Source organism: Cydia pomonella, chromosome 1 (genome assembly GCF_033807575.1).
Source record: "Cydia pomonella isolate Wapato2018A chromosome 1, ilCydPomo1, whole genome shotgun sequence".
Taxonomy (NCBI): domain Eukaryota; kingdom Metazoa; phylum Arthropoda; class Insecta; order Lepidoptera; family Tortricidae; genus Cydia; species Cydia pomonella.
In genome coordinates, this window is record NC_084703.1 from 28,985,729 (window position 1) to 29,011,121 (window position 25,393).

Sequence of the window (25,393 nt, forward strand, 5' to 3'; positions counted from 1 at the left end):
GACTACATATTAACCGTCAACCCACATTTCGAAGTAGACCACTTTCCATTGCCCCATGTAGAAGAAAAACTGAATTCTCTTAATAATGGAAAATACTTCTGCGAGATGGACCTAAAAGAGCCATATCATCAGGCACCGTTAGATGAAGCCTCGAAATATTGTACAGTCATTGTTACAGAAGTGGGCACATTCAAGTATGATTACCTTCCTTATGGTATGAGCACTGGACCAGGCTCATTTCAGCTGCTTATTAGTAAAAAAATATCACATATACCAAATACTGCTGGGTTTATAGATAATATTTATATTAGTGGTAAAGATCTCCAGGATACAGTGGACACTTTATCTAAGGTTTTAGAAAAGCTACAACAAAGTGATCATAAGTTAAAAATACAAAAATGTGAACTCTTTGAAAAAAAAAATTACAATAAAATGTACTCAGTGGTGGTTGACAGTTATAGTAGAGTCTGTTCGGAAAGAGAATAATCGTGGAATGTATTGGGCCGTATATATTCCACGACTCTTCTCTTTCCGCACAGAATCTAAGTAGCCTGAAATTATAGAAATGAACTCGATAACCTCATCTCGTACAATCGAGGTTTTCAGCCTTTTTGCACGGCGTGGCTACCCTGTTCACTTGGTAACTGACAACAGGCCGTCCTTTCAGCTTCTGAATTTCAAGATTTCTGTAAGATGAAAGATATTAATCATAGCTTTTAATCATACCGCCCTGGGACCAAAAATTTGTGGATATATTCAAAAAACATGTCTTAAAATTTAAAGAAAACAGAGGAAATACAATTCAATCAGCAATTAATTTATTCCTTTTCGATTATCGAGTAACGCCACATAGTATAACAGGACTATGTGGCGTTACTCGATAAAGTGACTCCTGCTGCGCTCATGTACAATAGGGATCTCCGGTCCCGGTTCGCTTTGCTATGACAGCCGCCGGTTATAGAAAGATCTCAACACATGTTAGAAAAGTAGAGGAAACTGGCATCGGGGAGTAGAGACATAGATTTTGTAGTGGCGGAAAAGGTGAAGGTTAGGTTAGATTATAGGAAAAATAGACAACCGAGAATACAAGGAGTTATACTGGAGGAATCAATTCCTAACACAACGTATATCATAGACGTTGACGGGTAAATGGAAAAAACATGTTAATCAAATGTTGAATTGTAGCCATAGTTTATTCGAATAAGATACTTGTAGGAGATCCTAGGATGTGCACTTATGTGTGATGCCAAGAGTAAACATAGCAATAAGAATTTTATGTGAAAAATTAACTACAACAATATAATTAAGGTTTTTTTAGTTAGCACAAGAAGTTGTAAACCTTAGTACACTTAGGACAGTCGCTTAAGGGGAATATAACATTACAACTTAGTTCTAGCGTAATGCGGGGAGAGTGTGATATACTCGTGTATGTCAGCCTTAAGTGCATGTTGTCGCTCTAATCTGTGGTCTGTCTCGCTCTTCTCCAATATGGCGCCTTAAAATATAAATCGTTAAAATATGTAGTATTCCAATAAAGAATACAGTATTAATTCATTGCGTGTTATTTAAAGAAACACCTACCATATGCATCTAAGCAAGCCTTTCAATAATATCTAAGCAACTGAAACTCATAATTATTTGTGCCAAGGCTATTCAAAATTATTTAAACAAGTAAACGCGCAATTACTGACATTCGGTACAATTTTGACAGGTTTTAACCGTCCTCCAGCACTGTTACAATCATCCGCGGTATGGGGATTGTTGTAACAATGACACACAAATGGGAAAATGACTCTCTGACAAAAAATTGCTAGAAGTATTTTAAATTTACCATAAATCCAAAAGAGTATTCTTCAGTATATAATGTTATATTAATATGGGTAATTAATTTGTTTGAGCTGTAATTGCATTAATATAAGCGATCAAATTAAAATTGTCACAACCATGCCCATCCTCCTCTACTCCTAGACCTAGGAGATCATGTATAGAATCACGTTGCTTATTTATGTGTCTTAACTATGAGTAAAACCTTTATGCTTTACCTTTTTCAGGACAAAGGTAACCCAACTACATAGTAAACAATTGTATACGCTATCTAGAACACTATAAAGGTTATATATTTTTATTTTAGAGTAACGTGGTCAAATAGGAGTCCTTATAATTCCCCCACATCTGTCTATCTGTCTCTATCCGGCCACGGCTGAGCTCAGTATAGGTATGAGCACTAGAGTTGAAGTCAAGCACACAACAAAAAATTTTTCACCACACCACACAAAAGTTGTATTTTATCCACATGTGGGGCAAACTAATCAGATGAAAATTTTGAGTTGTTTCCTTATGTTAGCGAATTGACTTTTAAATGATGATTTTGAATGATACATTTCTTAATACATCCATTTGGATTTGATTAGGTTTGTTTGTTTTTAGTTTGTATTTTCCTCGCGTTGGTGTGGTGAAACATTTTGTGTTTCACTCGGAGGCAAAGGTTGTTTAACCCTCGAACCTTGAAACCCTCGCAACGCTCAAGATTCAACTTCTACAACCACTCGCTAAGCTCGTGGTTCATTTTTGGAATCTTTCGCTTGCTCGGGTATCAATATTAGCACGAGCGGTTAAACAACAATTTTGCCCCCTTGTAAAACAAATAACTATTTTCGTACCAATAGCAACTTGAACCGCCAACTGCAAGATAAACCAAAAAATTTTCGTCAAGGGTTTTTATTTGTTAGCTTAAGACGAAAGCCTTTTCATACAAAAGTAGTCCTCATTTTCCTCCCTGGATATTAAAATTATTGAAAATATTTTTACACAATTTGTTGTATATCAACTACAGCTATGACCGAACGTTTGATTGTTTTTCGAATTTTTATTTAGTATAAGAATTAAACTTGCCTCCAGAATCAGGCGAACTAAATTGACATGACTACATGATATTGACAGAAAAAATTATACCAGGAATAGCAAAGAAAAAATAGACAATAGTATATATACTCGGTGGCGAAAAAATATGTGCATTCCCGTTGCCAGGGAGGTTATGGGCATATACTAAGCAACTTTAACTATGGGACCATCTCGAAATCGTGAAAAAAAATCTTCACTTGTTCATACATTTTAGTTTGTTTATTTTTTCTATGGGAGCGTAAATTTCATTTTCGCGTTTTCTGGGTTGGTTCCATAGTAAAAGTTGCTTAGTATAAGCCCAAAACCTCCCTGGCAACGGGAATGCACATATTTTTTGGCCACCTTGTATATAATAAATTACATTTTTGTTATTATAAATTAGAAGTAGTGTAAGTGAAAGTTAGACGAAATCAATTTTCTCTAGAAATTACTTCAATACGAGTGACGATTTCTATGAAAATTGACCTCATTTCAACGTAATTTTGATAATTGAACAATCTACAACATTTGCTGAAACTGTTTCATATCTTATACATCATTTCGTATAATTTACCACCATAATTTCTGATGAATTTTTAAAAATTGTCCCTTCTCGTCACATATAACCGGGGACACACGCTTGCGACCTCATTATTAAAAGGCAAGATGAGAAGACGTGCCAATAGAAAGCAATACTTGTTATTTAGATATTACGTAACAAAACGTGTACAATTTAAACGACTAAGTCTATCAATTTCACATTTTTGCTCTAAAATCGTAACCGGGCCCTTAAGGGGTCACAAACGATTCCGATTTATGAATGTCACGAGAAAAGTGGTTTGATTCGATTGAAATATTGTGACGTTACCGATCAAATCAGGAGGTGCGGACGCGAAAATGACAAATCTCGATGTTATTATGTAGGTTTGGGGGTAAGTATATTTCAAGAGCGCGGTTAACGTTTTTGTCGCCGTAAATATAAAATTAGTTATTTAATTTTGTACAGGTAGCCAGTAGATTAGATTAATGATTTATTTATTTAAAAGTCTATTTTGGTGACTTAATTTTTGCGTCTACACCATACAATGTATTTGAGAAATTAATCAGATTGTGTGAAAAATTGCCCCGTCTGAGTTGGCATTATTTGTATTTTGAACCAAAACATTTTTTTTATTGTAATATACTTATCCAATATCCTTGTCTCTTTCAGTATGAAATATAATAAAAATTACAATCATTTATTTCAGTTCTAAGTACATGCAACTGCAACTATAACAATTCACAATTTATTTTACTTAAGCCCTTTAAATTAAATCCTTAATAAGCATGATGATGATGGTAAGCAGTCACCGTAGCCTATGGACGCCTGCAACACCAGAGGCATTACATGCGCGTTGCCGACCCTTTAAAAACCTGTACACTCCTTTTTTGAAGAACCCCATACTGTAGCCCCTCGGGAAAACCTCGGCAGGAAGCTCATTCCACAGCCGAAGCGTTCGCGGGAGGAAATTCCTCTTAAACCGCACAGTACGCGACCATTTAGGTTCTAGGGTGTGAGGATGAACACCCTGCCGACGGCGAGCGGTGCGGTGATAGAAAGCGGCCGTTGGCATCATATCAAACAATTCTTCAGAGCACAGCCCATTGTACAAGCGGTAGAACACACACAAGGAGGCAAAGTCTCTCCTTAGACTTAAAGGTTCAATACCGCTTGTGAGTTTGGGATCGTCGACGATTCGTACAGCGCGCCTTTGGACTGAGTCGAATGGTCCAAGCTGGCATGCAGGTGCTCCTGCCCAAAGGTGACAGCAATACTCCATATGGGGTCTGACTTGCGATTTATAAAGCAGCAGTCTTTGCCCCGGAGTAAAGTGTCGCCTCGCTTTATTGAGGACACTCAGTTTTTTGGATGCCAGCGCAGCCTTTCCTTCCAGGTGGCTACGGAATTAGACGTCACTGGAAATGTCGACACCGAGGATCCCAATACTCCCTGATATGGTAAGAACTGAGCCTTGGAACTGTGGGACCACAGTAAATGGGGTTTTCTTAGCGGTAAACGCGCAAACTTGTGTCTTGGTGGGGTTGAATCGGACTAGATTGTCCCGACCCCACACCGAAACTCTGGATAGAGTGCTCTCAATGTCCGACACAAGCTTTTCACGACCAGCACCACAGAACGAGGGATATTGGCACGGCCTGTGTACTAGGCATCCCCAGTACTGTCGTCCGCATAGCAATGAATGTCGTCGTTAGACAACATTTCATTGATGTGCAGCAAAAACAGCGTTGGGGATAGCACAGAACCTTGCAGTAATAATGTTATACAGTTAATTTAGTCTTTTTTTATTATTAAGAACCTCTTGACGAGTAAAGGTAAAGAACAACGAAAAATGGACAAAAAGAGTCACTACATGGGCAGGACCTCCCGGTAAAAGAAAATCAGGCCGCCCACTCGAAAGATGGACCGAAGAATTAAAAAAGTTTGCATGCGACAACTGGGTAACAATAGCCCAAGACAGGGAAATGTGGAGTAAAACAATTATTGTGCAATGCAACAACGAATATTTATAAAATAACGTAAAAAAAAACTTAAAGTGAAAAAACTAAAAGAACAGTGCGCGCACCTAGTGGTGAATTCTCACGACTTTCTCTAATACAAACTTTTTGAAAATGTCCATATGAACAGCACTGGTCAAACTAACTAGTCTATTTCGTTCACCTGACTGGAGGCACTTTTAGACACATTTAAAAATTGTATGAAATATGTTTTTCGCTCTTAATTTTTACAATAAGTAATCAAAAAATCGAAAAATGCCAAATGTCCCTAGGGGCATACCTATGATAAATACCTATACATCAAATTATTGAAAAATATTTTTCATAATTCCAATAACCAGGGAGGAAAATAGGGACTACGTTTGTATTGAGAAGTTGCCGTCCCCTTTCCTCTGAACATCGTGCGCTTAAGTTGCATTCACTCATTCTTTCATTCAATACTGTTTTAGCGATTAGTACTCTGTGTAGCTGTGTGTGTAATCATTCACCTCAACTCTTTTGGCGATACCTATACCAGAAATCTGCAATTTGGCATATATCGAGCATGTACACGAGTTACTATAATATTAACATTGTATTTCGGTTATGTAATTCGATTTTGTACACGTACATGATAGTATTATGATCGCCATATTGGCGTTTTGTGAAATTTTTACATTAATTTTGCACTATTATACCAGCTGGTAATAAAGACAAAATCGATGGATTTTTTCTCGAAATGGCAATAAGAATTATCATCACTTTCTACATCCATTGTGTCAAATAAGCTTCATATCTTAAAGATGATTTTAGAAGAGCTGGCACGAACAGATTGGTTTCTTGGTCGGCACCTCTCGTGTCTTGAATTCCTCGTGTTGTGATTTTTAGAATTAATAGTTATAATTAGAATAGGTGGTTGTATGTTGGGTTTGATATTGAGCGGTATCTCGCCGCCATCACAACATTATTATTTAGTATTAAAGGGTAGTTTAAAAAAAGTAATACGAACGAAGACGAACTGACAATAATGCCGAGGCGAATTTGGATGAGATAGCGTCAGCTACAACTGTAAGAGATACTGGATATAATGAAATACCTCCCGGTCGCGAACCTTTAGAAGATGACGTCCTAGATGAAGGTCAAGGGATCACTTCGTCTTCTCGTGTTAGTGCTTCCGATAATGTCGATGAATCTATCTCTTCGCTAACAGAAACTAAAAGACAGGTTGATGAGATTAGGCAAGAGGCTTCAGAGAATATCAAACGTAGGCAGGAACGCCAAAAAGAATTGTATGATTCAAAGAGAATGCCAGCGGTTTTGTACTCTGTAGGTGATTTGGTGACACTTACTAAAACTAGCTTCAGTAACAATGGAAATTCATCGGCCCGTATAAAATCACTAGTTGTTTAAGTAATGATCGCTACAGAGTTTCTAATGTACCAGGGTTTAACACAAAGAAATATGATAGTGTGATAGCATCTGATCGAATGCGTCCTTGGATCAGTGTGCAGGCACTGCAGGTAAACAGGTCATCCGGTTCCGAGTCATCGGACTCTGACGATTCAATCTCAGAACAATAAAAAAAAAACATTATAAGTGAAATTATTAATTTAAGTCAAATATAAAATATTGTATTAAAATATTATGTGGTAATTCTTATTTAATCAAGTATCAGTTGAGAAGTGTTGTGATTTTGCGTGCTCCGGAGATAGCACGCCGTCGGATGACCGAGTGTTGTGATTTTTAGAATTAATAGTTATAATTAGAATAGGTGGTTGTATGTTGGGTTTAATATTGAGCGGTATCTCGCCGCCATCACAACATTATTATTCAGTATTAAAGGGTAGTCTAAAAAAAAGTAAGATGTGATGGCGAGGAGTTGCCGTTGGTGGGTAAGCCGTAGGCCGTTGGCGGCAGTCGGCTATCATCGGTGCTAGCGTAAGCGTCTTGAGCAAAGAAAGATTAGTGATTAACTAGTGCGAATATTTGTAACCTTAATCTGTTGTGATCTGAAATATAACAGTTATCCAGACGAGTTGAGGAGTTTTATTACACTCGTAATGCTCAATATTCCACTTTTAACTTATTTTGGATTTCTTTTGCAAGCTCGTCAGGTAGACAAATAAATCTTTGCTCCAGAAAAATAACTATAATTATTATAATACAAAATTTTGCTAATTCCTCGCACTTGGACGGGAATGTGCACTTTTCGTGCCTACCTATAATGTCGAAAGTTGAAAGGGTCATATGTACTGTATAAAGTTGTACCATACACGTGCGAACAGGTAATTCGCAACTCGTGTCGATTTAAAACACTCCCTTCGATCAAATTTATCGCCACTCGTTGCGAATTTCCTACTTTCCGCACTTGTATAGAAAATAATTATTTTGCAATTATTACAGAATTATAAAATAACTGGGAACGGGTTAAAGAGAAGTATTGATGTGAGTGACTACGGAATTACAAGAATAAAAAAAAGTATCAGAAGGACCCCGAAATCGTCATCTAGAGAAAACACAAACAAGCAGTTTTGGATCACAAAAGTATAATAATTATTCACTGTTATTTGATCTGATAGTTTCCTACCTTCCAAAGTAAAAAATATACAGGTTCATTATAATTCGTATCATAATAATATTAAAGCCAACCTCACTAAGAGCCGGTTTCCCAATGTCCAAGTTTTGGATAGCTAATGATTAACAAATAAATTAACTGCCTAATAAAACTCTTTTCGATTCTTTGCACTTTATTTACCAGTTCAGCTTATTAACACGCTTTTATTAGGTAACAAATTTAACCATCTTTCAAGGATCGTAGCGTCATGAAAATTGGCAGCTGTATGTAGTTCTGATGACAATACAATAAAATGGTACTGTCGAACTGATCTGATGATGGAGCCGGAAGATATGAACTGGAACTTCATGACGGAACATCGTAGGTACCATAGCTATGTTTGGATTTGTTAGAAAAGTCTTGTAATGAACTTTGACCACGATTAGGTTTCAAGGTCTGATGATGAAGCCGGAAAATAGGCACTGGCATTCCTTGATGGTTAGGATTAGGAGTTGAAATGGTCTGGGGTTGAGGGGTCGGGGAATGGCATTTGAAGGTTTGGTGGTTCAGGGTCAAGGGTTGCAGTGATCAGGGGTTGATGTGCTGTGAGGGTTGAGGGATTGGGTCAGTGGCGGGGCGAAGGATAGATTTAGAGTAAGTAATGGCAGTATTGATTTCCAAGACGGACTCGAGGAAAATCTTGATTATTTATTAAAGTTAACGAACTTCGTGAAAAACATGATTGTGATTTTCATTCATGTGTCACCCGTCACTCATCAGCTCTTAATAATGCCTTATAACTAAAAATGGTAAAATAAAAACTTTTTACAAAAAAAGTAAACTGCCTTCAAAAAGAATAAAATAAAATATTATCCTTTTTAAGTACATACGTTACCAACTGATATGTTTGAAGTCGGTGCCAAGCCAAATAGTAACAATACCGGTCAAAAAACATCAGCTTTATGTCTATGAATTCTATTTCAACTGTAGTAACAGGATATAATAAACGTGGACTTAATTCTGTCTGTCTCTTTGTTACCTTTTGGATAAACATCTGAATTGATTTAGGTAATATGAAGGTAAAAAGTTTTATATTTTGAAAAAAAGTTCCCTGGATAAGGAACTGGAAATAACTCACTTTCAATTCCACACTTGCGTGCTATGGACAGTTCGAAAATTAGTAAAAATAGCTCTTTAAATATTACGACGACAAATAAACGCATTGGATTTTTGCTAATATACTGACAAACATGGTACGGACTGCGCTAAGAAGGTTCGACCGTGTGTTTTTAGGTACCTACCTACAGAAAGTATGTTTATTGTTGTCGTGTAAGGCAATCCAACGTATTGTACATACTTATATAGGCACATGCTTATCGAATCGCACAAAAATCACGGTATGCTTAAAAATTTGGCTTAGCACCGACTTCAAACATATCAGTTGGTAACGCGTATACTTAAAAAAGGATAATTTTTTATTTTATCCTTTTTGAAGTCGGTTTACTTTTTTTTGTAAATAGTTTTTATTTTGGAAAAAATTGTAAAACAAATTTGCTTCTTAAAAAACCCTGTTAATGTGATAATTAAATGAGACCTCATTGAACAAATTCTAGAATCAGTTTTTACCTAACTCTTAACTGGCCACTTCACGTTGATAAATCAAATGACGATTTCATAATGACATTTAAGAAAAAAATTGTTGACATTAAATAAACTGTTAAACATGTTGCCAGTTAAATGCACATGATGATTATTTTAACCGACTTCAATTTCATAGAAGGAGGACGTTCTGTATTCGGTTGTGGCTATTTATAGCTAGTATTTTTTTGTTCGGTAAATGAAAGCAAAAAAATCATATGAAAAGTTTTCTTAATTTCTATTTAAACTTTATAATTGTTTCAGTGTCTTCTTCTTTCCATCCGGTTACCCCCTGCTGGGGTGTAGGGCTCGAACCATTTTCTTCCACTGACTCCGGTCCTGGGCAGCTTGGGTAACCTCCTCCCACCCCATCTCCAATACACCCAGCTCTTGCTCCACGGAACGGCGCCAAGTAAATTTAAGGCGACCATGTTTCCGTTTTCCGGGCATCTTCCAGGTCAGGGCCACTTTGGATAGGTGGGTGTCAGGCTTCCTGAGGATATGCCCAATCCAATGCCATTTGCGCGTTTGGATCTCCTTGTGTACGGGTACTTGTCCGGTAATTCTCCATAAGTGAGCGTTTGTGATCCAGTTTGGCCAAAAGATGCATAGAATTTGCCTTAAGCATTTGTTCACTAACACTTGGAGTTTCGTTGCTAGATCTTTGCGGACAAACCAGGTTACTCACCCGTACAGTAACAAGGTTTTTACATTAGAATTGAAGGTCCTCACTTTAGTTCTTCTAGTCAGGGTAGAGGAGTTCCACACTGGTTTAAGCTGGCTGAATGCGGCTCGGGCTTTGTTTATCCGAGTTTCAATCTCGGCTTCCGCTCCTCCGCTCTGGTCGACAATACTGCCCAGATAGCAAAAGCTAGCCACCTAATCAATCTGATTTCCCTTGATCAGATTGGAGTTGAATCGGTGGTGTTTTGGCGCATTTCGTTTGTTTTCTTGTAGTTAATGCGCAATCCTTCCTTTTCAGCTTCTTCTGCTAGATCTTCTGCCTTATCTTAATTGTTTTAGTGTAAAGTACCTTATATGTATGAAGATTATATAGAGATGTATTAAACTTTGTCTAGTGTTATTTTCTCTGACATTTGCTTACAATCGAGGAATGTGACAATAATAATTGCATGCACTTCAAGTGAGTCTTTTGTGTTGAGCGAGTTCTGTTCAAAGTATTTCATTAAATTATCTTATTACCTCTATCGCCCATGAGAATAAGCAGTGCTGTCTAAAGGGGCCCACTGATTACTAGTTCGCCGGACGATATCGGCCTGTCAGTTATTAGCAAAAGCTGACAACCGCGAATAACTGACAGGCCGATATCGTCCGGCGAACTGGTAATCAGTGGGCCCCTTTAGAATTAATAATACTGTTGTTTTCAGATAATTTCATTGCTACTGTGAGGTAGAAAATTGCTAATTGTACTAAATCCCTTTAGGTAATAATCTAAAAATGAGCATAGCAGTACATAATAACAATTTTAGTTTTTATTTTACGACTTTGTCGGCGTAACTGATATATATATTCGTGCCAAATTTCAGCTTTCTAGCACTAACGATCACGGAGCAAAGCCGCAGATGGACAGACGGACAGACAGGTGAAACTATAATGATTCCTAATTGACTACGGAACCATAAAAACCTAACCTAAGCGAGCCGTCAGCGAGCAAGGCCCAAGCTGCCGGTGCCCAGGACTGCAAAAAGAAGAACCGACTGGCTATCCGAGCTGTGTCCAAGACTACCGCCTTCTGCATCTGACCTATGGGCCATGATCCAGCCACCTTGCGAGTCTTTCAAGATGTTGGTCGAGACTCTTGGGTATGAGACACTTCGCTAAAACGACTATCGGGACAATGATTGACTAATCAATATCCAACGTGGCGGCTAATCTCGTGAGCCAAGTTTCTCGAGATTCTTGTCATGGGAGATGGTGACGTTGAGGAGCACGGCGCGGCCCTGCTATCGATTTACCAACAAAACAGACCTTTTTTTAACGGGCGCAGGTCAGTACGGCACTATACGCAGTCCACAAGGCCTTATACGAGTAGGTGAGCAAGTTACCGTTGAATCATCCTGGCTACGAGATTTTGTCTACCGTTAGCCAGATGAGAACAACCAAAGATGTTATGTCTTAAGGTTGGAAACCTTCACAGTCTCGTGGTAGATAACTGGCAACGATTATTTGAATTCAGAACAACAGCAGGGTGCTGAAGGAATAAAGATCGGCAGGCGATTTATCCAACTTCGGTTTCCAACCGTCACAGTACCTACTCTCCGGGACGGCGGCATTACCGACATAATGTCCACCGTTCAGGATATATTTCCGATAGTTATTCATGATAAGTTAGTCCGCATTTGCACAGGCCAAACCCTCGGTTTCTCCAAAAAGGTCGGGAGCATGTTACGAAACGTTAAAAAACACTCATTTTTTATCCTTATTCATTGCAACGGAATTAATCAATGTTTGTTATAAAAACACAACTTATAATTTCTATACAATTTTAATTTAATATAATAAAATAATTTCATAATTAATTCAATTCAATTTGCATATTTTGTAATTAAAATATTCAATAAAATTTATAAATTCAATCATAATTCATATCTCTTTGTTCAAATTTAAGTATGGCAACTTTGTATTCAAAACTTTGACAGTTCAAAGACCTTTCAAAAACTTACCAGTTGTTATCCGACTCCCCAACGACTATTCACTTTGCCACCTTTTGTATTTCTTGTAATTTGGAAGTAAATCAACGTTTATACTGCAGTCCACTCTTATTTATCACTTCGACAACACCTGAGACCAGCGAAGATTTACAATTAGGTTCAGTTGTTTCATCACATAGGTCCTAATTACTATGGCCACCTCCATCATCAGATCAGCTCGATGGTAACAAATAATATTGCATTGTCACCCGACTTACATATGTATGCAATTTTTCAGCTCAACCGGAAATCGGGTAGTGGGTCAAATTTAGCTTACAAGATTTGACCCAAACTAACGAACCAATTAAATCCAATACTTTATTTCCAAGAATATTGAACATACAATATTGGTTAGTAGTTAGGTCAACATATTCTGCCGGCATGCATCGGCGTAGAAATATACAGCTGCAAAACCACTCATTTCTAACTTCTCCCTATTTCTGGAAAACAGCTGAGCGGGTCTGGATAATTTTGTTAGTGTCGAATAGAGGGAGTCGGGAGACGTATTGGAAATATATGGATTTTTGGATCCGACTCCTGGGTTGAAAAATGTTTGACGGCCTGGCTAAGCGGTGGGAGATAGGTGAGGGGTGCTCGACGAAATGTCTGGCAATTTCTGAAGACGCCATTTTTTTTTAAATGGCGGCCGATTCACAGTCATAATTTTGTTTGTTTTAGAGCATGTTTGACCATATAAAATTAAACTCAAACAAACCAGAACTCTCGGATTTGATACCACCGGATACCAATAAAGTTCCCCGAAACTGGTGGTATTTCAATGAGGTTAAAGTATGATTTGTCTTATTCTGCCCCGCTCATAAGAATTCAATTCTGACACATTTTTTGGGGCGCAACAATGTTATTGTAATATAAGTATGATGCTAGTATACTATTTCTTTTATTAGGTAGACTAGACGCAGAAACAAAACTTCGTATTAGTTTTATATATTACATACGTTGTTTACAGGTAGACATTTCCGTAGCTGAATATCTTATGTCGCAAGTATGCGAGGATTTTGTGTATTTGAATGAAATAGCTGTAAACAGGATTCAAGCTTTATAAATTGATCTTTACTTAATTTCACTTGATATCACTCGCAACTTGTCACGCTCATACATATATATATATATGTTAACGCTGTAGGTATAGGTAGCTCGTACACTGGTTTACTTTCCTTGCTCTAAATATTATTTGTTGGAAAATTCTATATTAAGAATACTAATGTCCAACCCTAACGCTTTCACCTTGTTGTTGCTCTAAAGATGGCCTCAGGTAAGTTTTTATCAAACTGGCAATTCTAGTTGTCCCTGAAGCCTGAAAGTAGGTATATAGAGGTAGCTGAATCTGAAACATATCCTGACATTGATACGAGTATTAAGTTCATAAGCATGTCTGATCGAGTTTTTGTTTGTCATATAAGTATGCTACTACAGTCTGGCCCGACTGTCTCTCTGAATCGCAAAGCATTTTACAGCAGTTATTTTTGGCTATAAATAGGGCTATAATTAGCATCACCATATTTATGTGACACATGAGATTATGGAATCTCGTTCGCGCCATTTGTTGCGATCGACTCGAAACAAAACTGTTTAAAATTCATTTATGTAACGGTATACGTAATAAGTTACTTACGTGCCGCAATGGAGTGCATACAATGCCATAAAGCTCTATCGAAAAGGGGGTCCCATTTCATGTGTCAAGGACCATGCCAGGAACCTTTCATAGAAATTGTGTTAAGGGATTGGCGGTTGACATGAAAGCGGGACGGAATAAAACCCACTGCAACAACTGCGAAGAGGATGACACCGATGTTGAAGAGGACGGGCAGGACTTTGACGAATTGAAAAAGCCTATCCAGAAAAGAAACATTGTTTTTACAGTCCGCGAAAACAGTACAAGAAATGACCTTCAATTTATGTATGTTCTCGCAGATACCTACGCAAACATACTGGAAAATAAAAATTGTGTATTTGAACTTAATGTTTCAGGTGCTGAGCCGTATTGAGAATATTGATTGAGTAAAGGAGAAGGCCCGCTATCATAATAATTGTTACAAACAATTTTTTTGAAGAATAAAAAGAGTGGCACCAACATCATTGGACGACCTAAAACAAATGAAGTATCAACTGCTATGGAAACCATTTACGATTATATCGATAGTCACCAGAGTGACTGTCAATTTTCACTAAATCAATTAAAAGACATTTTGTCAGGCAAATATGTTCCACACGATGAAACATTGAAGGAAGAATTGAAAAAAAGAAATGGTGATAACATTATCATTACAAATATGCCCGACCGAACACCGATTATAACATTTAAAGATGATTTGGATAAAATAATTTTTGAATCTTGGAGCAGAGCAGAGCAAACAGGTAATCTACCTGTTTTTCTTAAAAACTGAGTTAACCCTTTACCAGACTGACAGTTCAAAAATGACAATCGAATGTCAGTCTTACTCATCTAAAATAGAACACATGTTTGAAGAGCCGCATGTGGGAAATATATATCCCTTAGCCTGGTAAAGGGTTAACTGTACCAAACATACCAAACAACATGAAGTAAATTAGTTTTTGTGCCATACCGTATTTTTTTAGTTCAGATAATTATCTAATTGGTTAACTAAGTAAAGTTTTTTGAAAAGATGTAGATTATACTAGTTGTAGCAAAAGAAGTCAACTGATACTTGTCAATCTTGTTATCAGCAAATGAAACAGGGTTAAAACAGGCTTATTAGTAAGCGTATCTGTCATTAACCGCATGTCATCTCTGTTACAAAAAAAAACATTAAACGATAGGAAATAAAAATTAAAGAGCTGCCGTTTCATGCTATTTAAGACCAAGAATACCAAAAAAAATCTGTACTTCTTAAAAAAAATACTTAGCTAATTGGATATGTTTCTGTTTACAGCCGGCACTGTGTATATGTATATATTTATATATATTTTGTTTAAGTGTATTGTATCTTAATATGATTATTTATTTATTTATTAGGATATTGTTTTGTTTTACTATTATTATTGAGTTAAAAATAGCTATTTTCGTATGTACACTTCCTAACCTGCGATGTTAAACATATATTCATTAAAAATGTAAATAATTATTCATTAAATTAACTTAACCGTCACGTCGTGCCGTGTCGTGTAGATAGCTATTCAGGATTACCGGCTAAGTTCGTTTAATGCTTATTTATTTCAAAATATGGTTCAAACGTGGGTATATTCGTGCGTGTGTGTGCATTGACTATGCGTGTGTGTGCCGAATATTTCATGAGTTACTTAAATACATTTTTATTTCCAGTCTATCGAAGAAAATATGTCGACAGTCCTCAAAGCTGCTGAAATTATAAAGAATGACATCAAAAGCAAGCCTTACGAAATTGAGTTTTACCCATCACCTAATAGATTTTTAGAAAATGCACAAAAAGATGTTCCTGATTCCCTGCTCTACTTTTTGGAAACTGTTATAAACAAACCAAATACAAAAATTCTCGCAATAGCACATACTATCATCACTGCTACTAGACCTAGGTCTTTCATATCATCGATATTTGTTGCATTATCCACGTTTTTAAACAAAAACTTTGGTTCAAAAAAACTTATATCGATTCTAGCATCACTAGGTTTCTGCATATCGTATTAATTACCAATGCAATGAGTTTGATGCGTCATGTGCGTCGCATTCATTACTAGTGACAATTTCGTTCAGTACGTATTTGACAACACGGACGCCAATGTACGTACTCTCGATGGCCTAAACACTTTCCATGCTATGGGTGGGATCCAAGTTCTCACTCCATTTCCAACCTTTACATAAGAAGCTCCAATATTGAAGGAAAATAGTGTAAAAGTAACATTGGATTCTGCTTTGGGTGTCATATCACTGCAATAATAAATAATTAAACATGGGAAAAAATCTTACAAAACCATAAAAATTCCAAGATTTACGACAGACCGAGACTATTAAGGCCTCCAATTCAGAATTAATATGGGCCATGGGTCGGTTTCAAAAACTTCCAGATTTACCCGGTTGGAATGGATTTATGCACGAAATGACATAATACAAAGAATACGACAGATCACAAATTAAACCTTTACCGTTTATTAATGCATCTCAATCAGACAAATCGACTATATATAGCGCTATCCAAGAAGCCCTAAAAAGATTGCCCAACAGACAGATATCTTGCATTTTAACATTCGATCAACCACTATTCATCAAAGCGAGATAATCGTATTAGAATCTGACTTGCAGGTTTCAAATAATATTGTGGTACGACTAGGTGGCTTTTATCTTTTGATGGAATGTATATGATTTATCATGGCAGGTAGTTGCCTTCAAGATTTGTGGAAGGTAATACACGGTTCCGCTTCCACAGAACAAATTTTGCCCGGTCATGCATATTCCAGAGCGCTCCGAGCTCATTTACTGACACAAGAAGCATTGTACCAAATCAAGTTCTCCCAAATGAGCATGTCATCAGAAAATGAAATTGCTGCAAATTTTTTCATTGAATCGGGCTCATTGGAAACGTTACAAGATGACCCAAAGTTGACACAACTTTGTTCAGAGGCAATAAATCAATTACATTATTTATGAGATAGGGGACCAACAGCTCAATTATGGGTTCAATATGTTCAGCTCGTTACTTTGATCCGCCAATTTATAGAAGCAGAGCGAACAGGAAACTGGAAATTAGATATAGACACTATTGCAAAAATGATGCCGTTTTTTGGTGCCGCTGGTCACTATAATTACGCAAAATCGGCACAAATTTATATATGTACAGGATATGTCAAATTTGAAACAAGTCATGACAATGGAAGAATACGAAAAATTTACCAAAAAAGGATACTTCACAATGAGACGATCAGATCATTTTTGGTCTGGATTGTGGAGTGATTTAACCATTGATCAGACTTTAATGAAAAACATCAAATCGCCAGGAGGCCTGACAGTAACGGGAGAGCAATGACAGAGAACGTCATCATGAACGTCACGCCAACAAGGTTATTGAAAGGTTTTCTGCTTTTGTAAAAAATGAACCAGAATTAGGTATCATCAATGCAGACTCTAGCAAATCAAGGATAATTAGAGTTCCCAAGGACGTGAAGAAGCTTGCGGGGTGGTTAAACGAACACCTACCATTTCAATAAAATGGCAAAATTATGAGTCTTAGTACAGGCATAGTTGGTGATACCGACAAAGTTAATTGATTTAAAGCTGAATTGGTAGGATTCAATATAATAGAAAAAAAATAGACAAAGACCTCCGTGACATTAAATTTCAGTGAAAAGACAGAGTAGTACCTCTTACGGCACTATACTCGGCAATAAAAATAAAAACATTAAAAAAACATTACACATTACATTACGGTACAAAAGCTACAGTTGTCTTTGATGGCTACCCGGATGATCTTGAGCTAAGCACCAAAACATTCGAAAGAATTCCTCGTGCTAAGCATGTAACTAAAGAAATTGTATTTGACCCAACAATGTCTATCACGATGACAAAGGAACTATTTTTGGAAAATTCTCGAAACAAGGCACGGCTAGTATCGTATCTCGAAGGACATTTAAATGAAGCAGGCATTGAATTTCGGCAGGCCCTGGAAGACGCAGACTTCTTAATAGACACTGCTTTTCATAAAGCCGCCACTTTAACTCAATCCTCTGTTGTTATTGTTGGTGAAGATATAGATCTGCTTGTCATAATGACGGACATAATCAATACAATTCCAACCAAAAATGTACACTTTTTAAAGCCATCTAAAGGTAATATCCAACAGAGAGTGTACAGCGGTGACTCGTTAGAAAATGAAACCATTAAAGATCACATCCTCTTCTTGCATAGCATAAGTGGATGCGATACCACTTCCACGCTTTACATGCAAGGGAAAAAAACCTTAAACACACTGTTGAAACATCCTGATCTTCAAGAAGACTGAAAAGTTTTTAAGCAGCGCGATGCTAACATTAAAGAAACAAAAAAAATGGACAGAAATTTTTAGTCGCTTTATACGGTGGAAATAAAATTTCACTGAATTCATTCTCTTCTTCCTCCTCGCGTTGTCCCGGCATTTTGCCACGGCTCATGGGAGCCTGGGGTCCGCTTGACAACAAATCCCAAGATTTGGCGTAGGCACTAGTTTTTACGAAAGCGACTGCCATCTGACCTTCCAACCCAGAGGGTAAACTAGGCCTTGTTAGGATTAGTCCGGTTTCCTCACGATGTTTTCCTTCACCGAAAAGCGACTGGTAAATATCAAATGATATTTCGTACATAAGTTCCGAAAACTCATTGGTACGAGCCGGGGTTTGAACCCGCGACCTCCGGATTGCAAGTCGCACGCTCTTACCGCTAGGCCACCAGCGCTTTTTTTTTTTTTTTTTTTTTTCTTTTTTTCACTGAATTCATTGAGATTCAAAATGTTTTCTAATTTGTTGCTTAAGACCAAAAAGAACCTCGCGAGCTTGCCACCAACGGAAGCCGCTGCTAGCCAGCACATTCTCCGAACTTATTTGCAACTTCAGACTTGGTTAGGTCGTTATGATATGCTGCCTACCAATTACGGGTTAAAAACCACGGCAGAGGGTCTTGTCCCCTATTACACGAATTTAGAACCGGCACTTGAGGAACTATTGAATCTTATATCGTGTGAATGTAAAACTGGGTGCGAACGCATGAATTGCTCTTGCCGTAAATCAGGTCTTAAATGCTTAATAATTTGTGGCTCTTGTAATGGACAATCATGCACTAATACGAGTACTGGAAGTATTGAGCTGCAGGATGATCTTGATTGATCCACATAAAAACAAAAAAAAAATACAACGAAAATTGTTGTGATTTATAATTTTTGTGTACTTCTTTTGATTTTGTTACAAAAATTTAAGATGGTACGGAGCATATTACGCGACTCAAATACCAAATTTTATTTAAATGATTACTCGTTTTATCAACTCAACCGTCACGCTGAGCCTGTTAAGGTTTAGCGGTTAAGTTGGTTTAATAATTATTTATTTCAAAGTTTTAAATTTATGGCCGCGTTATGCGCTCAGTACCCTCTTGTACGCCGAATTTAGGTATTCGATATTATTGTTTTGTTTGAAGAATTATACTTATTGATAAAAAATAGGTGTCGTTTTTATATTCGTTTTAAGATTGAGGACTTCACACACCTTATTGAACTGCTTGCTAAGTCTGTGAAACAACGCGTTTTTTCGAATTTAATAACAAACATTGAGCGTACTTGTATTTAATTTGTTGACTGTCTGCCTGCATACTCAGAAACCCTAATACGTGCCTCAAGAGCCATGCTTCGTCGATGCGTCTACGCGCGTTCCTTCTCTTGCCACTAATCACGCGGCTGTCGCTTCTGTGTATTTATTGCTTTACGTTTTTGGTACTTGATTACAAAACTGCATGTTCCGTATAAAAATGCTATTTTTTTATGGGGTGCGAATGTAAAAAAAAATCAAATGAATATGATTGCGTCAATTTCCAATAGTATTACAATTTCCCCCGTAGTACAACGACAGTAAAACATGAAAAACTACTTTCCGAGTGTCGGACCCTGGTCCGAATTTGATATGGGATTTAGCACCGAGTACATTACTTTTCCCAGACCCGCAATGGCCAAAATATTTTTTTTATGTTGTTTTTTTTTTACCTGTACCGTAGCTTAAATTAACATAAATAACACGTACGAATTTAAATTTAAGTGTTGTCAAACGTACGCCAAATTACACCGAGTATACCTTTTTCTCTTCTTAGTTATAACCATTACATTTTTTTCAGCCGATTTCATTTAGTATAGGTTATAAAAAGTTAGATTTTTAGCCCATACAAAACAATCCGTAGTGATTTTATTAGTCCTTAGAATTAGTTCCTGACTTTAGTGATATTTGACTTAGTTTGACCATACTAAAGAAGGAGATGTGCGAGGATTGTTTTCGGAGAGACTCTGACAGCCCGGCTGGGTCCCGAAATGACGAAAACAAGGCAGAAATAGAATTTAAATCGACAGAAATTCAAGCTGGATGCGTCATATAATTTCGACAAAAAGTTGAACGAATTAAAGGAAACAGTAGATTTCTACTCTACGCAGTACCAGACGCTGGTAGAACATAAGGAATCAACAGACAAGAAAATTAAAGCGCTTGAACAAAAAAATACCTACCTTGAAAATGTAATAAAGCTTAAAACAGCAAAAAAGGAGAAAAATGTGGAGATAATAGGGTTAGAAAAGAAAGCGGGTGAAAATACAACAGAAATAGTAAAAGAAGTAGCTAAAAAACTTAATTTGAACCCTGACGACATAAAATACGCAAAAAGGGCCAGCCGAGAAAAGGTGGGCGAAGCCAAGCCGCAGCCGGTTGGTTGTCGTCAAGCTGAAGTGGAGGACCACACGCGACAAGTGGCTCCGAGCCGGAAAGACTCTGGTCAATAACAGCCACATATATGAGAACGGAAGCCAAAAGCCTATTTATTTTAATGAGGACCTCCCACAGTTTAAGCGTCAGTTGTTCTGGTCGGCAAAGACACAGCTTCGAGATATTTGCAGATTTGTATGGATACAGAACTCAAATATATTAGCCAAGAAAGAAAACGACGCAAAAATCTATAAAATTAGATGTGAAAAAGACATCGTAAACATTCCAGCCTAGTTACTAAGCAATTAGCCATGTGAACACACTACTTGATTTCCTCTTTTAACAAAATTCAACAGTATTCCAGATATTGTGTCGGATGTGGATTTTTCACGCCACAAGAACATACAAGAATGGAGTTCATTTTATAATAGCAAAAAGAATCAAATTAAAATAGTGCACCTAAACATAAGGTCACTTTGTAAGCACTTTAATGAGCTGTCTAGACATGTATGAAGCCGATACTCAAGACTTTTTGGACAGATTTGTAACTATGGACGAGACGTGGGTCCACCACTATTCACCAGAGACCAAACAGCAATCGAAGCAGTGGGTTCGTCCTGGATCTCTGCCTGCCAAAAAAGCCAAAGTAATTTTGTCGGCCAATAAAGTCATGGCATCTGTTTTCTGGGATGCAAAGGGAATAATAATGGTTGACTATCTCCAGAGAGGTAAAACTATAAATTCCGACTATTATTGCGAGTTACTACGCAGATTACGCGAGGCTCTGAAGATAAAAAGACCTGGAATGTTGACAAAGAAAGTTATCTTCCACCAGGACAATGCACATGTTCACACGTCACTAAAATCGATGGCGGAGATTGCCAAATGTGGGTTTGAATTATTGCCCCACCCACCCTATTCACCCGATTCAGCACCATCGGACTTTCATCTGTTCCCCAATTAAAAAAAAAAAAAAAACATATGGGTGGTATGAAATTTTCAAGCAACGCCGAGGTCCAAGCTGAAGTGGATGCCTATTTTGAAGGTCCCGAGGAAAGCTTCTTCAAAAGTGGTGTAATGCCTCTGGAATCCAGATGGAACAAGTGCATTCAACTCGTCGGGGACTATTTAGAAAAATAAATTAAAAAACCTCTGTTTTGTTTTTAATATTCAGGCCGCGAATTTTTCAATCCATCCTCGTACCTAGGATTATGAGCCAAAAATCGGTGGAATAAAAACGTCGTTTTGAGCAAGTGTGTTGAAAAACAAATTAATGACGTGGTGGTAATGAAAATATTTTGACTAACGCACAACGAAACCAATAAGTTTTTGCGATTTATAGTGTCAAAGCACCCACGTCACGAATATAATTAAATTGTAAGATCTAACAAAGGTCTGAGACGTTCTTGGATATATCATTACTGCGCAGTTACTTGTGATAAGATGTAGGCCAGGACTGTAAGCTATTAATAGCACCCCATCGATATACGCTACAAAATTAAAGGACAAGTTTTCACATATCCGTTTGGAGCTTACTTACATCTGATGGATTTGTATTGGCATAGCAAGCTCAACATTATCAGCAATCAATATCATTGAATGTTTTTTGAAATCAATAATGTCAGTCACACTTTGAATGTTACTACTAGTATAAGCTACAAGCCACAAAATACATACCTAGAAAGGTTTTCGTTCTCGTAGTAGGGTCAATATTCTTTTAGTTGTGTTTATTTTTTGTTCCCAATAAATGTGAGCCTGTTGTATGAGCTGGTTTTTTTTTCTGATGTTTAATATAATCTTTAGCTAGAAAGATATACAATAGCTCTCGTTTTTTTTATTTGATAGAAAACACAAATATACAACCATGACAGAGTGGTCAGAAACAAGACAACGAGAAGAATTTTGACCCTGTAGGGTAAACACTTAAAAAAACAGACGTTGCGCATTCTTGATTTCTAGCATAAGGTTATTTTTCCGCATTACCTCATGATTGACACGGTTTTTCCAATCAATATATTTTTGACTATAGTTTGATTGTTATCTATGTGTCATATCACTACTTTACATACGAGTACATTTTGGGAACAAAGTACCTAATGTCATTTTAAAGTGTCAGGATTGACTTCTTAACTGGGATATATTAGTAATATTCGTTATCATAATTCACACATATACGTATATTACTAATACTTTATTACATTATGTAATACTTAATCTTTATAGACTGTTAGTGGATGGTTGATGTATAGAAACTGGTGCATATTTCTATAAAATTAAAACAAATTTGACACAAAATCGTTCACGAACAATGAAGTAGAAAGTTTACCTTTTTGAGTGACTTCTCTGAACTCTTTTTGCCTGAAGATGATAATTACTAACCATACTTTTTTGATATATTTGTTACAGGATGATTTAAGTCAACTCCAAGCTGCACTGTGACCACCCTACGACGTGTATTCATTTGATTTTTTTCATGTATTAAATCAAGTTTTTCTGTAGTTGACTGTAAAAATATTAGAACGAATACATAATACACAAAAAGGCTTACTAGTCGTAGACGATTTATTTACGATGAGTAGGTAATTTCGGTCCATTTTCTTTGTTATCAATAAGCAAATTACTCAAGTGAGTATTTGAAGGATTTGATGCTTAGCGTCGCATCAGGGGGTTAATTAATGTAAGAAAAACAAGAGAAAAAACCCGGTTTAAATTGGCATAGGAATAATTAAAAATAAATAGACAGGTCGTAATTTCGTTGTCTACCTACATACTCACACGCACTATCAACTGAAAAAGTCATTTTAAAGTTCACTCAAGTTCAGCACACTGGGAACTCTTGGTTCTTGGTAAAATAACTTCTTTGAATGCAGTATAGGTTGAATATAGGAAGATCAGGACAGGCATGCAAGCAGCAGGATCTCGATACACGTGCATCCACCAGGACCTGGATACACGTCTCACCTTCCTCAAGAAAAATAAGGTAAAAAATTTAGTGTAACTGACGGTGCTGTCTGACAGAAACCTACATACCTACCTTAAACAAATCTTGGTATATTTCCAATTAAAGAGATACATGGTGTTTTTTAAAGTACGTTAATTTTAAAGTTGCATTTTTGATCTTAAATTAAGTAACTTTCTCAAAGAAACTGGTATCCTAATTAAATCCATTTTGGAGATAATTTATGATTTTTGTTTTTAATGTAAAAGTATTTATTTACAATAACAATATACATAATGTATATATACAGATGATTACTATAACTAGCTTACTTATATCTAAAATAGGCCCTTTAGGCATTGTTTTATTTTTATCTTATAAGGTCCCTACGAGCGTGTACACTTGCCTTAGAACTTATTTACATTATGATTATCACTAATCACTGGTACTGAAAACAAAAAGTAAATTACGTTCGTAAACATTTAAAAAAGAAAATGTAATGCTTTTTTTGTAGAAACCCTAAAATTTAGTGAATTGTTTACGAGTAACTTCCTTTCGAACACCTGCCATCAGTGTATAAATTGAACTGTTAGTGAATTGACACACTAACGCTTGATGTTTGCCCAATACCTTTCAATCAGGCGTAGTTCTGGGCAATTCGGCAGGTTCATGTTATTCACAACATAACTAACATTCTCGTTATCAACCAAATTTAAGGCGGCATTAACGTAATGATCATAGGATAAATCAGGCTAAAATATTAGAGGACGTATGTTTCCTATCCTAAAATTCCTACAACTCCTGTCGGTAGACATCTCCGTTTATTATGCCGGTAGTGAACAGCTTGCCATACTAGGATCTTATGGACGTTTTTTTTTAAAGCAGTGCGTCGCTGTTATGAAACATCCTCGCCAACCGCAGACGTATGAAACTAAGGCCCCGATAAGGTTTTTTTTTTTTTTTTTTTTGCAATTATTTCGTCATACATTAAAATGCATCGGTAGCAATTATGAATTAAAAACTTGTTCAAAGTTTTAGTTTGAGATTTCGCTCTCCCGAGCTCGGTAACAGTCCTTCTCAGGATTTTCTAAGTCTGTAGATTTTGCATATTCTCAACCTAAGTCTATTTTAGCTACATCTCGGGTATAAGGCAACTATTGCCAAGTCAGATTTCAGCTCTTTGAGACCTCGACCTGGCAGATAACCTAAAATATTAACCTTCCCAAATTTTGTGTAGCTTTTCGTCCACCATCTTTAGATTTGTTATATCGTTTTGGGAATTATCGCGTCGTGATGTCCTTTTTTGTACAATAGCAGACTGTTAATAATTTACAAATATTTGTATTTACTCTTGTCATGACGAGTTTATTTAGCCAATTATAATATATTTTTCTCTACACACATATCATAAACCTTCTATGATGCCTTAAAAATCCGTAAATAATAGCCAACATTAAGATAATCCACGAATTGCCCTTTCCCGGCCTCTGCAATAATGTACTATTCCTGTAGGTAATTAATAGAACGTTACTATAGAGGCCGGGAAGCGAACCGTTCGCAGGCCAAGTAGATATAGACGGCCGAGCGTAGCCCTTGCTACGATTGGTCGCATAGGGATACGCGACCGGCAACCCTGTTTCTCGCTGATTTGTATAGTGGTTTTCTCAAGCTTGCAATGAAATAATAATAAAAATAGGATGATGATGATTGATTTCATGTCCTAATGTGATAGGTTATTCAGTGCGTAGGGTTTAGAAAGCGAAA

The 25,393-nt window shown here is 36.9% G+C and overlaps 1 protein-coding gene across 3 annotated transcripts in view; it reads left to right on the forward strand.

The window, feature by feature from the left end:
- The window catches only part of LOC133528153 (uncharacterized), a 39,688-nt gene extending 16,404 nt beyond the window's left edge, over positions 1-23,284 (forward strand). The window contains exons 10-12 of one of the 3 annotated variants that reach the window (XR_009800961.1): positions 7,819-7,959; positions 12,997-13,101; positions 23,098-23,284. Coding sequence is in view for 1 of the 3 variants with exons in the window: in XM_061865407.1 (XP_061721391.1) it covers positions 23,098-23,107 (10 nt within the window). In the remaining 2 variants the exon portion in view is untranslated. The remainder of the gene's footprint in view (positions 1-7,818; positions 7,960-12,996; positions 13,102-23,097) is intronic. The other 2 variants (XR_009800962.1, XM_061865407.1) reach the window with 2 other exon arrangements.
- The last annotated feature ends 2,109 nt before the right edge of the window (positions 23,285-25,393 follow it).